Source organism: Terrapene carolina, unplaced genomic scaffold, assembly GCF_002925995.2.
Source record: "Terrapene carolina triunguis isolate 2854851 unplaced genomic scaffold, T_m_triunguis-2.0 Scaffold310, whole genome shotgun sequence".
Lineage (NCBI taxonomy): Eukaryota > Metazoa > Chordata > Testudines > Emydidae > Terrapene > Terrapene triunguis.
The window spans coordinates 4,266,088-4,280,092 of NW_020664661.1; the positions used below are offsets into that span (position 1 = coordinate 4,266,088).

Consider the following 14,005-nt stretch of genomic DNA (forward strand, 5'->3'; position numbering starts at 1 on the left):
GGCGGGAAGGGGGGTTAGAACGCAGACAGACTCGTTTTGGATGGAACAGGCTGTTATAACACAGAGAAACTTGCCACAGATTTGATGCCACACCACAACACTCCCTAAATTCCAGGTGTTTTTGGTGTGCTGTGATTTGGCTACATGTCCCCATCCCTCAGGCCCATCGCTTTGGAATGAGTTGCATCTCTGGTGGTCCCCTAGCAATGCTAATCTCTGCGCTTTGCTCCCATTTTACGCTCTGCAATGGAGATTTGGCGATTTTTAACACTGGAAATCAGCGGAACTGAAACTCATCTCCGAGCCAAGTGCCATTCTCCATGGCCTCAAGTGTGCTGGGCGGGAGCGCTGTAATGTTCCCCATGGAAGCCAGGGGTGAGGGCAGGGCACAGGGGCTCAGCCCCAAGTCCTCTCAGCCTTCCCTCCCCAGAGGCACAGCTCCCTCGGAGTGGGGGGGTGCTCCTTTCCTGGCCCCTTTGGGCCTTGCACTGCATCACTTGCTGATCTGAGCCAGCAAACACCTCTCCTCAGGGACTGGGTGGGGCTAACTCCCTGTTCTCTCTGTCTGTGTCCCACAGATGTGTCTGAGGGCTCGGTTCCCAATGGAGACTCCCAGAGCAGCGTGGACAGTTTGCGGAAGCACCTTCGTGCCGACACTTTCACCCAGCAACAGCTGGAAGCTTTAGATCGAGTCTTTGAACGTCCTTCTTACCCTGATGTCTTTCAAACATCAGAGCACATCAAATCTGAGCAGGTGGGGGCCTCACCCAGCAACATGGGCACAAATGGGTGCTAATCAGGCACATGGGGGACATGGCAGGGAGTGAGCTCCTTCACTCTCCCATGCACCCTTGACACCCACACCAGCTGCATGTACTCCTATCTTGGCACTTATGTATACGTACACATACCCCTATACCGCTTCATGGACACACGCATGCACATGCATCCCTCTCTGCATGGACATACATGTACAGCCCTCTCCACATAGACACGCACATGAACCCCTCTGAATATCCACATGCACACGTCATTGTAAGGAAAAGTGCAACTTCAGATTGTACCAATAACCAGGGAGCTACGAGCTTGTTACAAATTCCATGGGCTTCTCTCTCACGGCCCAGCTCCCCTCTGTGCTTCAGCAGCGCCTGCCCCACACTCCGCCTTTTATCCCGAAAGCTGTTTGTCTTAATAAAATGAAAATCAAAAGTCTTTTTAAACCGCCCCAAGCCATAAACCAACAAAGGAAGGGAAGGAGAAACTGGCTGTAGACTCCCTTCATCCCCGAGTCCCTGGCTTTATTACAATGAATAACCTTTATTTACTTTCATTAGACTATTAAACACCGACACAGTCATTTTTCCCCCTGAAACTCTGAGCAGGGCCCATAAAGCAAATCCAAAGCCTAATTGAGTTCATTTTAATTTCTCTCCGATCACAGCGAATTACTCTGGTGATAAATCAGGGGGCAGGCTCACCCCCAGTAGAAGGCCTAATTTGCAGCTAATTACAAAACTGATTTCTACAGGAAGATCAATACGAGAAGGAATTGGAAATGACTAGGCAATCGTGGCCGGACAGGGACAGGAGGGGGCAGGGAGGGGGCAACTTGCACGCAGCATATGGGGGGGTAGGTGGGTTGGGGAAGCGGATGGAAAAAAACAGAGCAGAAAGAGCAGAAAATCAGTTTTAATTTAACGTAATATTAATCAGAGCAACTTTTCCTGTGTTTTTGTAGTCCCTCTGGTTTCTCTGGCTCCGCGTCTGGTCTGGAGGCTGCCACAATAAAAAGGCAATTACCAGAGCCTTTCGGACAGGACACCCTTTCAGATTCAGTGGCTCTCCCCCTCCCACCCTTCTGTTAGCCATGTGGCTCTCCCCCCTCCCCAATTTCATACCCTGATGCACAAAGTGACAGAGGTGGGGAATGAGGCTTCTTTGTTTCTCAAGAGCCAGGAAAGAGGTGGGGGGAATCTCCAAGCAAACTGAGCTCAGATACAATGGCCACCAGCCTACACAGGCCCTGCCTGCAGCAGAAATGCCCCGGCATCCCTGTCATTTCCACTGCAACCTCCTGCCCCAACCATGGGGACATATGTGTTAGCCACGCCCCCAACTCTCCTTTGCCAGGGAGGCTGCCACATCCCTTCTTGATCCCCGTTGAGCTTCTACCCACAAACTTTCCCCCTCGCCCACAGGCCTGGAAGCTTGGCCACACTAGAGGGAATGGGCCACATTCTGCGCTTGGCCACAGCAGAGTAACGCCCATTGTTGGTCCCTCTCTGTTGCTGCTGCCCAGATGGGGAAGGAGCCACTGCTCACAGCAGAAGTGAGGGTCTTGTCCACAGCTCCCTGCCCCCCCATCATCTTTTTCCTTCATCTGCTCTGTTTCCTCCTCCTCTCCCATCTGTGCAGGGTTTGGCGTCGCTCCTCTTCCTCCCCCCATCTGTATGCTTTCCCTTCTTCTCGATGCATCAATAGCGAGCTGTCTCTCTCCTCTCTTCCCCAGGGTAATGAGTACTCCCTCCCAGCTCTGACCCCTGGTCTTGATGAAGTCAAGTCAAGTCTATCTGCCTCTGCTAACCCAGACCTGGGGACCAACGTGTCAGGACCCCAGACGTACCCCGTGGTGACCGGTAAGCTGCCTGCCCAAACGGCACTCCTAAGCCTTTCGTTTATTCCCTAGTCATCACCATTAGCTTCTGCTTTTTCTCCCGATGCAAGATGCAACTCTGTGGCTAACACCGGAATAGAAAGTGAGAGCAAGGGAGCCTGAGGAATATAAGAGGAAAAGACAAGGTTAAAATTCACAGCACTGGCATCCAGGGGTTACATACAGGTGTGCCCAGGTGTGACTCAGGGACAGGTCTGCCCAGCTGTTCATTGGGATAGGATAGGCAGACAGAGAAGAGAGCCTGTGTTGCTGTGTCCTAGATTTCTCCTTCATGTTTGGAACAACAGACTCATTGCTCACACCTGGACTTCTCGGGGAGAACTAGCTGTTTAGGTTTGTATTTGGCCCTAACGTTTGGAAGGGATACTTGCAAGCCAGGACTCTCCTTTGCAAGCTAGTGCTGCTAAACTATCCTGGCTAAGCTCCCTCTCCCCTCAGCACATGTGCCTCCTACAGCATCTGTCAAAATAGCTCAGTTCCCAGCTTCCCCTCTCCCTCATAGCAGGCACATTAAAATCAGGTGTTTGTGGGAAACCAGAGGGAGGAAATGAAACCAAATGCGAGATAGCTAGGGGACCAGAGCACAAAGGAGCAACGGACAATTTCTGAGCCAGCAAGCTCTTTCGTTGTTGCATCCACATGCCGTGGATGGCTCAGAAGATCCTAGTGCTGGGGGTGGCACCCTTGTGCCGGAGTTAGACTGTCTTGATCCATAGCAATGTACGATGAGGAACGGCTAAGGGGTGGCTTGATTAGTCTATAAATATCTACATGGGGAACAACTACTCGATAAAGGGCTCTTCAGTCTAGCAGAGAGAGTTCTAACACCATCCAATGGCTTGAAGATAAAGCTAGACAAACTCAGGTTAGCAATAAGGCGTAAAAGTTTGTTAGTGAGGGTAACTAATCATAGGAATGATATACTAACGGGCATGTTGGATTTCCCATCGCTGGCCATTTTTAAGTCACAATGGGATGTTTTTCTAACAGATCTGCTCTAGGTATTATTTTGGGGGCAGTTCTCTGGCCTGTGCTATACAGGAGATCCCAATGGCCCAGGTATCTATGAATAGCACAAACCAGGGACACAGGTCCTAACTCCCGTAGGTGAAGCATTTGAGGCTCTAAGAGAAAGGGGCAGCTCCCCAGGAAACAAGAAGACTGAGAATGGTGGAAGATGCAGAGGTATCCCATGACTGAGTGAGGAATAGAGGAGGTACAGGGAGATGCAATGACCTCAAGCACAATGGCACTAAGGACTGGTGGTAATGACGAAGGAAGCAAGGTGGAGCTGAGCCACCTTCCTCACTAGGGAAGCAGCTGGCTGGGATCTCAGGCTGGGCCCAGACACTCTTGCTGATCCTTCAGAGGAGATGCACGAGTGAGCCATGGGACATAGCCTGTCTGTGAGGGCCAAGGCACTGCTCTCCAGCCTTCAGAGGCAGCTGAGCCAGTGGGTGGATGGCTCTAGTACCCCAAATCTCCAAGGTTGCATTTGCCTAGGTGATTTGTTTGGGGAGTAGTCCCCTGAAATGGAAAATGCTCTGTGGCCAGTCAGGGGACAGTTCCGGGGGGACCATGTGCCCTCACTCATCCTCTGTAGGAGACTCCCACATTTTCTTGCAGCAGCCTTGCCTAGTAGCCCACAGGGTCAGTGTCGCTGGTGGCTGAGTTGGGTATGGCTCCTAGGCAGCTGGCGTGGCTGGCTCCAGTATCACTCAGCTTCCCCAAGAGTAGTCACTGACCACAGGGGTTTTGCACGACACCATGTTAGGATTTGGAGACCTCTGACCTCCAGGTGGGATCCAGGAGCGTAGGTGAGAGTCACCCACAGATACATGGGCTATTTGGCCAGAGACCTGCAAAGGGTTACTGGGCACTGGGGCAAGGTCAGGGGCTCAGTTTGAGGGAGCCAAGCGATGTGAGTCCTGAGACTTCCTGGGGGATAGGTTTTGGTTTGGCTGATATCAGAGCCTGACCTGGGGTAAGTACGAGGCTGACCCCGCCCAGCACTACAGAGGTACTTAGACAGCTGGAATTTGTGGAACAATTGTGCCTCTCCTCCTTCCTGCTCAGATATATATGGCTGGAGATGCGCCTCCGGGCACAGCCCAGCTGTGGGGGCCGGACACACCTCTAACAGAGGGTGCTTCCCTGACAAAGAGCACAGGATCTGGGGGACCTCACCTCGCTCACCTATGGGGCAGTGCCAGAGGAATAGGGCACCCTTATCTCTCTCACAAGAGGCACCTCTCTGACCCGGGGGCAGGATCAGACACAGCACATCCCCTCTTCTTCCTTCTACTGGCCTGTGATGAGGGAGGGGAGCAAAGATTCATGGCTGTTAAGGCTAGAAGGGACCATCAGATGATCTAGTCTGATCTCCTGCACAGCACAGGCCAGAGAACGTCATTCAATGTGGGACTCAAGCAGAATCCCAGTAGGCCTGAGACTCTGCACACGTTTTGGATCTGACCTCAGGAATGGGTTGGAGGAGAGGGGGCTGCAAAGGAGGCCCTGAACTGCTGCAGAAACTGAGCTCAGTGCCTCCCCCATCCATCCACCCACCCTGCACCATGGAACACTCCCAGCTCAGCTTGGGAACATCCCCGCCTGATCCATCTGGATCTGAGAGTGAGAAAAAGTTCATTTCAGGCCCAGCTTGACATTCCCAGGTGGCAACTTAGCACTAACATCTCAATCTGTATGCGACATTTCAATCAGGCACAGAGTAACAAAAGCAGAACCATTAACATTGGGAGCTGTTTGCCAGCGGTAATGACGGGGAAACTCAGAAACTGGAAATGAAAAGAGGATAAAACCCAACCCAAGAGGCGCGGGGAGGGGCGAAGAACAAGGGGTGGAGGATTATTCCTCTGCACTTAGGCTGGGATCCAACCTTTGGATTAATGGCGCCATTACCCGAGAAAGGGCTGCAGATAATGCTCATTCTTAAAATGTTTTTGCTGGCAATTAAACGGCTGCAGTTATTGATCTTCATTGATTTGATGTCCCCCCTGATTTGCATAAGCCATTAAAGATGAATGGTTCACAATGTGTTTGTTATGGGGGCAGGCAGAGTTTTCTGGAGGGGCTGTCAAGGTGAGGAACGGTGAATCACTTCCTGATCATCCATTGGCCAGGAGCTATGTGGGGGCAGGACCATGGGGTACTCTGTGATAAAGCAGGTTCCCCTCCAGCAAAGGGACACTGGATGTGCCTGCCTGAAGTTCAGGGCTTTGGCTGCTCTGGGTGCTTGGAGGAGGCAGTGTGGCATAGTGGATGCAGCACTGGACAGGGACTCAGGAGAACTGGGTTCGGTTCCTGGCTCTTTCTCACTTGGACTGAAATTCTGGCCCCTATGGGGTTTTGCCATTGACTTCAGTGGAGCCAGAATTTCACTCTTGGTGTGTAACATTGGGCAAGTCATGTGACCTTCCAGTGTTTCAGTTTCCCAGTGTGTTGCATGGAGATGACCATCACGACTGAGCGCTAGGATGAGGGCCATGTCTTATGAGGCTGGGAGGTGAGTTAAAGGGGCTTCAGGGTCACCCATACCTATGGTACCCTTTTCTTCTGTACTGTTGGGGGTCCCTGTGACTCCCAGCAGTGCGCCATCTCAGCTTGTGGAAAGGGCGACACCTCTGAACACTGGACACGCTACAATCTGAGACTGTAGAGTGCTGCCTATTGTCCAAGCTCTGGCCATTTTAGGAGGGGGCTGGATGTGGGGAGAGGCTCTCCAGGGGCTCCAGCCAGCTCGGGCCAGAAGGAAGGGCTCTTTCTGAAGTCTCCAGAAAGAATAATATGGTGGTTGGCTTTACTTTGGCAGCAGTTGATGGTGTCTTTTCTGTCTGTGAAATCCAATTGGGAGGTGTGTAAGTTAAATATTGCAGCCCATAACCCCAGAGGGATTGCAGAGCATGGCTTGTGTTCCTCTGGTGTCCCAAACAAGGGCAAGTTCACCAGTGGGCTCCTTGCTCCACAGAGTGCTCTAGGGAAATCCTGAGAGCAAAGGTAAGTGTGTGGTGCTGAAAGTCAGGGTTAGTGGTCACCAACACTGCATGATGTTACTGGAAGCAAAGAAGGCAGGGGCCTCCCCACCACGAATGGAAGAATCTGCCAAGAGCAATATCACAGTGCATATTCCAAGAGCAGCTGCAGTGGTGTGGTTACAAAAGGCAGAACCTTGCTTAGCATGGCCAACACTGAGGATCAGCCTCCAAACAGTAATCTGGAACACCTTTGATGATCTGTTTGCCCCATCACCTCCTGAAGAGAGACCACCTGACGCCATTCATTCACAGTGGAGTGGACGGGCCACCCTTATGCTTCCTCTGGAACATCAGCTGGTCGTTTCCTTCCCAAGTTGATGCCAGTGGGCTAGAGAAGTGCAGTTGTGTAGTGTGCTGCTGCTATCCCCCAGGTGCCAGAAGGTGGCCTCAGAACCGCTAGAAGCCCCATTTCCTTCAGCTCATCTTCTGCATGCATAGGGAGATGGGGCAGTTTCCTTCATGCCAGCGAGCTGAGTGCTCGGGAGATGAAACTTGGGGCAAATCCCAGATCCCTGGGAACCAAACAGCTTTCTCAGAAACCAAGGCCAAGCCTGGGGGCCTCAAGTTAGGCAGCTGCAGCTGTATCTGAGAACCTAAGAACGAGCGAGGCTGGATTTTTAAAGGTGTTTTACACTGAAGTCAGTAGGAGCTGCAGGTGCTCAGCGTCTCTGAAAATTGGGCCCCTTACCTAACTAGGAAGTGAGGAGACTAATGTTGGGCCACCCACGTGTGCCAATTTTTTTAGATTTCAAGGCCAGAAGGGACATTTCTGATCATTTAGTCTGACCTCCTGCATAACACTGGCCAGAGAATGTCTCCCAGTGATCCCTGCATCCAGCCCATATCATGTGGCTGAGCTACAGCATTTATTTTAGCAAGGGTTCCCATCTTGATTTAAAGACTTCAAGTGATGGAGAATCCACCATGTCCCTTGGTTATTTTGGCCCTGAATGCTCCTACGTGTTTTGATAGTCCCCATAGACATGTGAGCGGGGAGGGTATGTAGTACTGGGAAAGCAAAGAGCAACACTAATGTGACAATATATACAGTGTGAGCTGATTTTCAGAGGTGCTCAGGGCTTGCAGTTCCCTCTATAGGAGTGCAGCACCCCAAAAGTCTGAGAAATAATAACTCAGGAGCAGCCAGAGTGAAATGGTACAGAAAGTTCTTTACCTGCTGGTGACAACCAATAAGAATATTGTCCTCCATGGGGTTGTGCCCTATCCATGGGATTGATAGCATAGTTGGAGCCTAACCCAGGTTTTGGGTCTCAATGCATGTGCATGGAGGTGTTGACACCTTGGGTGCAAGGACAGCCCGTCTCCCTTGTTTGTAACTACCAACCCAGCTCTAAAAGCCAGTAGGCATGGAGAAGAGATGAGTGTGCACCTGGAGGGGGAATGTAAACCCAAAAAAGTTCAGCAGCTTGTTCTCATCTGTCATCAGTGGCTTCACAGATCCCCATTCTTGAAAACTAACAAGTAGTTATCACACAGAAGGGAACAGAGGAAAGCCGCATGTTTCCAGGTGTGCTGGTAATGGGATGTGGAACTTTTCAACGAACTAAGGAGGCTTAAAAAAGGCCTTAGTCCTACTAAAACAAAAATTAAGGGCCCTCCTTAACATCCACCATATGGAGGAAAGTCTCCCTTTTTGGAATATGCACCTGAGAACAGAAGAGAATATTGAGATGGAATTCTGAAGTGGCTTTCAGTAATAGCTTGGTATCAGGATGGAGGTCCTTCAATACAATCAAGGAGGGTTAGCCAACAGGATAGCCATCAGAAGGTTTGAGAAGGCCAATATCGAGGAAAATAAAACCCAGTGAACACTCACAATTGGCTTGCAAGCTTATTTGAGAACATTCTGTTTCGCAGGAGGCTGTAAATGGAGACAGCCCTTTGAGAAATATTTGTCTGTAGGCAAGGGAAAATTTTGTTTCCCTCAGTTCGCTCCTAGAAAGGTGTAGTATCAGCTAAATGAATCTTGACTGCAGCCACCTGCAGTCCAGACCAATCTATGGTCCAAGCAAACGGGCAAACAGGTACTTTAAAACACTTTGTGATCAACTGAAATGGAAAAGGACCTCCATTTGTTTTCCGACGCGGAGGATTCCGAGATACTGTAGTGAGCTGGTTAGCAGGTATGGACAGGAGCAGGATAGTCTTCACATCATGGTTCTCACCAGCAAAGCCACCAAGTGCAGGGGGGCTGGCTCTCATGGAAAACCCTTCCCTCTCCCAGAGAAAGAAGGCCTGTTCTTAGAAGAACAAATAGCATCCAGAGCGTCAAGGCCTGAGAACTAACCCATGATGTGCCCAAGCAGAGGCTACCAGAAATGTGCAAGTGCCCTAAAGTCTCACCTTCCTCAAGACCTTGTGCATCAGAGGAAAGGGAAAGAGGATTTCCTCATGGAGAAAGGATGGAATGAGTGTAATAGAGAACCAGGATCCTATCCCATTCTGGAGAAAAAACACATGCATTTGAACTAGTTCCTGGAGGCACAGCAATGTGCTTGTGATGATCCACATTTAAGAAAATAGAATTCACCACCTGTTGCAATGGTGACCTCCTCTGAGGGTCTGTTGACTACAGCACACACCTTCAGCTGCTGTCTTTGCCACTCAAGCAAGTTGCAGTGAAACAGTTTAACAGTGAGCTCCAGTTAGAAATAGTCTCTCCAATGGCACGGTGAGAGCCCCAGTACTTTGGTGGACTGGCAAAGAACTTAAGACAATACTATAGGCACGGATTAAAATGAGGCAGAACACTCCCCCTCCTCTCCTTGGCTTGGGATTGAAGCAACCTCCCCTGCTCCTTGCTTGGGTTGGTGAGAATTCCCCTCTTGCTCCAATCTCCTGTAACCGCTGACTCTAGAGAACAATTCTGCTCAGGGATTGAGTGAGCTGACCTAATAGTTCCTCTGCAGTTAACTACTGGGAGTTAGGAATTTGCTTCATAGATGGTAAAGACTAGAGAAAGACAGACCTCCAAGCTTTTACAGGTCACTTGCTTGGCTGGAACTTCTTACACCAAACACTCACTCCTGCATACCCAGTGCCTCCACTGAATGGCTGTCACCAAGAGGCATATGACAAATACACATGGTGCTGCCGCAAGCCCTGAGAAGATCACTTGTTACTGGGAATGATTCTGGTCCTCCAGCAGAATGGAGATACTTTCTGTGAGAAGGACAGACTGCAGCATGGAAATATGTCAAATTAGGTCAAGTGCACAGAGCCAGTGTAGATTAAGGCGGAAAGGGAAAACTGCATTGAGGGTGAAGATTCGCAACTGTATCCTTCCAAGATACCTGTTTAGACTTTGGAGAGCTAAGATGTAGCATAAGCTCCTTCTCTATTTGTGATCAGACGATAGTAATAGATCTCATGGCACGTCTGTAGACAAGGATTGACTTTCCAGCACCAGGAGAGATGTTATCTCCTTATCTCATCAGAAGAGGTGGGAAAGCAAAAGGCATCACTCCGCTCAATGACTTCCAGGACCAAATGGCCCAAGGTGATGGTTGGCCAGACAACTTAGCAATAGCAGGGAGAGGACAGGAATCAGAGGAGCTGGTTCCAAGCTTTCAGGGGAAGGTTCATTGAGGATAATTGTGAAGGCACAGAGGAGGGAATAGACAAGGATTTTGAAGAGGAAGGATTTAGTGAATCTCAGGCTTGAATGAGCATGAAAGGCAGATGGGTGTGATAAGCTGGATGTGGTTGGACCTGCAAGAAATGATGCCACCTTTAAATTAATGTTTAAGTTGGTGCTAGAGATAGTAGTGAATTGACATTCCTAGATCTGTTTGGCCTCAGTGCAGGTACGACCTTGCAATTGTGCCTCAACCCTGACCACAAGGGGCCACCTCTAGGGAAGAAGATTATGTAGTCCCCATTCCACCTCAGTCCTAGGATTTAAGAGGCTGCCAATGAGTGCCTCCTGTGATGGCGATTTCTGTGACATGGACCCACCAATCTATTTTACATCAGAGTCAGTCAACAGCCATCATTAAATGCATGCCTTCAGAGAGCTGGATAGTGTGTGGAAGGCTCTGGCCTTCTCTCATCAGTGTAGAATTGGGGAGGGATTCTCCAGGAAAATTCATTGTGCCTCAGTATCAATAGAAGAATATCTCTACAGAGGAAAGACTGCACATGCTTAGGATGGCCCTGGAGCAGGGCCGGTGCTACCATTTAGGCCAACTAGGTGGTTGCCTAGGGCGCCAAGATTTGGGGTCGCCAAAAAGCGGTGCCCCCAATTTTTTTTTTACAGCAGCCGCTGCGCTGGGAGGGAGAGGGAGTCTGAGCCGCCGGCAGGCAGCCCAGGGGTTCCCCGGGTCAGCGCGCCACCAGCAGCCTAGGCATTCCCCGGGTCAGCGCGCCGCCGGTAGCCCAGGGTTTCCTCTGGGTCAGCGCACCGCCGGCAGCCCAGGGGTTCCCCGGGTCAGCGCGCCACCGGCAGCCCAGGGGTTCCCCTGGGTCAGAGCTGCCGCATGGATCCCCGGGCCGGGGGGGTAGGGAGCTGCCGCGGGGGGGGACGCCTCAGGGTGGAGGGGGGGCGGGGAGCTGCCACAGGGCTGGGGTGTGTGTGCAAGGTGGAAGTTTCGCCTAGGGCGCGAAAGTTCCTTGCACTGGCCCTGCCCTGGAGTATACTGGAAACTGACATGTCTCCTGCTCTGACAGTATTTCTGAGCATACTTTGAAGGCATCTTCATGTAGTTGGCCACATTTAAGCCCCAGTGCAGCAAAGCACTTAAACATGTGCTTCACTTTAAGCATGTGAATATTTTCATGTGAATGCAACATCCCAATGAACTAGGAGTCAGCAAATGGGGCTTCACTGAACTAATGCATTTGCCATATTTACCAGGCACATCATTCTTTGTCCAGGTTTTAATTGTTGTACCTGCAGATAAATGTTCCTAAAGCCATGTAGACTTGACTTCAATGGAGCTACACAGCTGATTAAAGTTAAGCATGTTCTGACAGAATGCATGCATCCACCCAATATACTGGAAGCTTCGTGCTGTACTGTATTTGAGGACTACAGAGCCTCGATTTTTCCAGTAGGGGAGGAGGTGAAGATAACATGTCTGTTTATTTATAGAGCTACTGTCAACACCAAAAATGTAGATTTTGTAAAATACAGTTTTAAAAAGGAAGGTGCAAGGGCATTACAAAACCTGATATAAACATCAATAAAATCACAACAGCTTTGACTTTCAAGAAAAACCAGGTCTGGGGTTGTTCCTTTGCATATGTATTTCAGCAATTCCCTGCAGTGCTGAGAACTCAAAGGACAGCATCGGGCTAGGGCTTGGAAAATGGTGAATGAATCGGAGCAGAAACAGAAACTAGCTCCACACGGTCCGCTGTCCACCCAGAGTGCAGTGCAAACAGAAAGCAAGAGCAGTTGCCCTGAAAAGCAGATTAGGGTCTTTGCATCCTTTCCATTGTTATAACCAAGGGAATGTTAGCAACACAGGGAAAGGGGGAGAGAGTTTTAAATACAGGATTATTTTTAGCGTGAGCATGATTTTCATAACGTTCTTGCAAAAGGAAGGTCAAAGAAGGAGTGGAAACAGCCACAGTGCAAGATACAGTATGTCACACCTGCAGGACTCGTAAGACCTCTGGAGCCAGATCCTGACTAGATGGAAATTGACTTTGGTGGAACTGACTTACGGCTCCATTGACTTTGGTGGAATTTCACCAATTTACAGCAACTCAGGATCTGGCCCTGCCAGTTTGCACTGGACAATCTGTTCTAAGTGAGGGGGAGCTGCCATGGGGAAGGCGGCTGGTTCGATGGTTAGAGTATTAGCATAGGACTTGGGAGAGCTGGGGTCAAGATCCTGCACTGCTACAGACTTCCTGTGTGACCTTGGGTGAGTTACTTAGCCTCTCCGTGCCTCAGTTCTCCATCTGTACAATGGGGATAATAGTGCTCCCTACCTCACAGGGGCAGTGTGAGGATAAATGCACTAAAGATCAGGAAGTGCTCAGATACAATAGGAGTGGGGGCCAGATAAAGACCTTAGATAGACCAGGGAAATGCTGAGGGGCTCATAAATATTGGCAAGACAGTGCACAGCAGTGCATTAAGAGGGTGTGCCTAGTGACCCCTTGAGTGGGGACCTGCCATCCAGGAATTCCCTTCCTTGTTTTGTGTAAAGAAAAGAAACCCTGAATGCAGCTAGTTTGTCCTCCAGGAAAGGGGCGCTGAAAAACAAGCAGCTTATCCCTCCTGCAAACTAACCCGCTTCCCCCGCCCCCCCATCAGCCACAGAGAGGGCAATAAATGCCGAGATGAGTCTCCGAAGGAACCCAAAGCTGTGAATCTTCCTCTCGCTCTGTCTGGCCAAAATCGTGGGGGGAATTTAGGCCAGAGATCACCAATTCCGCCTGCCCGCCAGGATAACAGAGGAGAGTATTAGGAGGGAAGGAAAACAGCCATAACTCAGCCAGTGCAGGGGGGAGAGAGGAGCTGAAAGTGGGGAAGATATTTAGTCCTCTGCAGCTCTGTCACAGATGAGTGTCATAGTAGCTACACCCCCCACACCTCTGGCCCCCCAAAACTTTCCCCAACATGACTCTGGGCAGCATCAGGACACCGAGCGCCCTTTACAATGTGTAGGGAACCTAGAATAGGATAGGATGAGGCTCTCCACTTCTTGGGAGGGGTCACAAGCTGTTCCATTTCTGATTCAATTGCTGGTCGATTTCCATAGTAATAAGACATTGACAGATACTGCCAGGGTTCCCTAATGCAATCTTACCGAGGGACGCCCCTCCCAATGAGAAAGAGACAAGCCAGCATATTGCAGTGCCATGGCTCGTTGGACTGATGCCACTTCCAGGATGTCTGTGCGTGGGGGAGATGTGGGGAGAGGTCTGCCTTCCTTTACCTGAAATACCACAGGATTAAAGAGCTACAGTGAAAAGGGCCGACCATCCAGACTGAATCTGCAACTGAAGTTTGGGATGAGTTAAAATGAAAAATGGGTGTCTCTTCTAGCTGCTTAGGGGGGGGGGTGTGAGAGAGAGAGAGAGATTCTTAGGAGGATGGGATCGATTGATCAATCTTGTCTACATGGCACACTGTGTAGCTGTACTTCACTACCTGGGTAGCTCTACTAGTGGTAGCAATGGGGAAAGCTATGTTGCAGACAAACATAGGTGCTTTTACTCAGGGCAGGGTTAGATAACATGGTGGTAGACATGTTTATGTGTTGTCCACCAGTGGAGTTGTCTTGCAAGTGAGTTACAA

General features: G+C 50.1%; 1 protein-coding gene across 4 annotated transcripts in view; it reads left to right on the plus strand.

Annotated features, from left to right (window-relative positions):
- The window catches only part of PAX2 (paired box 2), a 100,443-nt gene that overhangs the window by 70,585 nt on the left and 15,853 nt on the right, over positions 1 to 14,005 (plus strand). For all 4 annotated transcript variants that reach the window (XM_024218732.2, XM_026657800.1, XM_026657799.1 and 1 more), the window contains 2 exons: positions 579 to 754; positions 2,510 to 2,636. In XM_024218732.2, the coding sequence (XP_024074500.2) occupies positions 579 to 754; positions 2,510 to 2,636 (303 nt within the window). The remainder of the gene's footprint in view (positions 1 to 578; positions 755 to 2,509; positions 2,637 to 14,005) is intronic.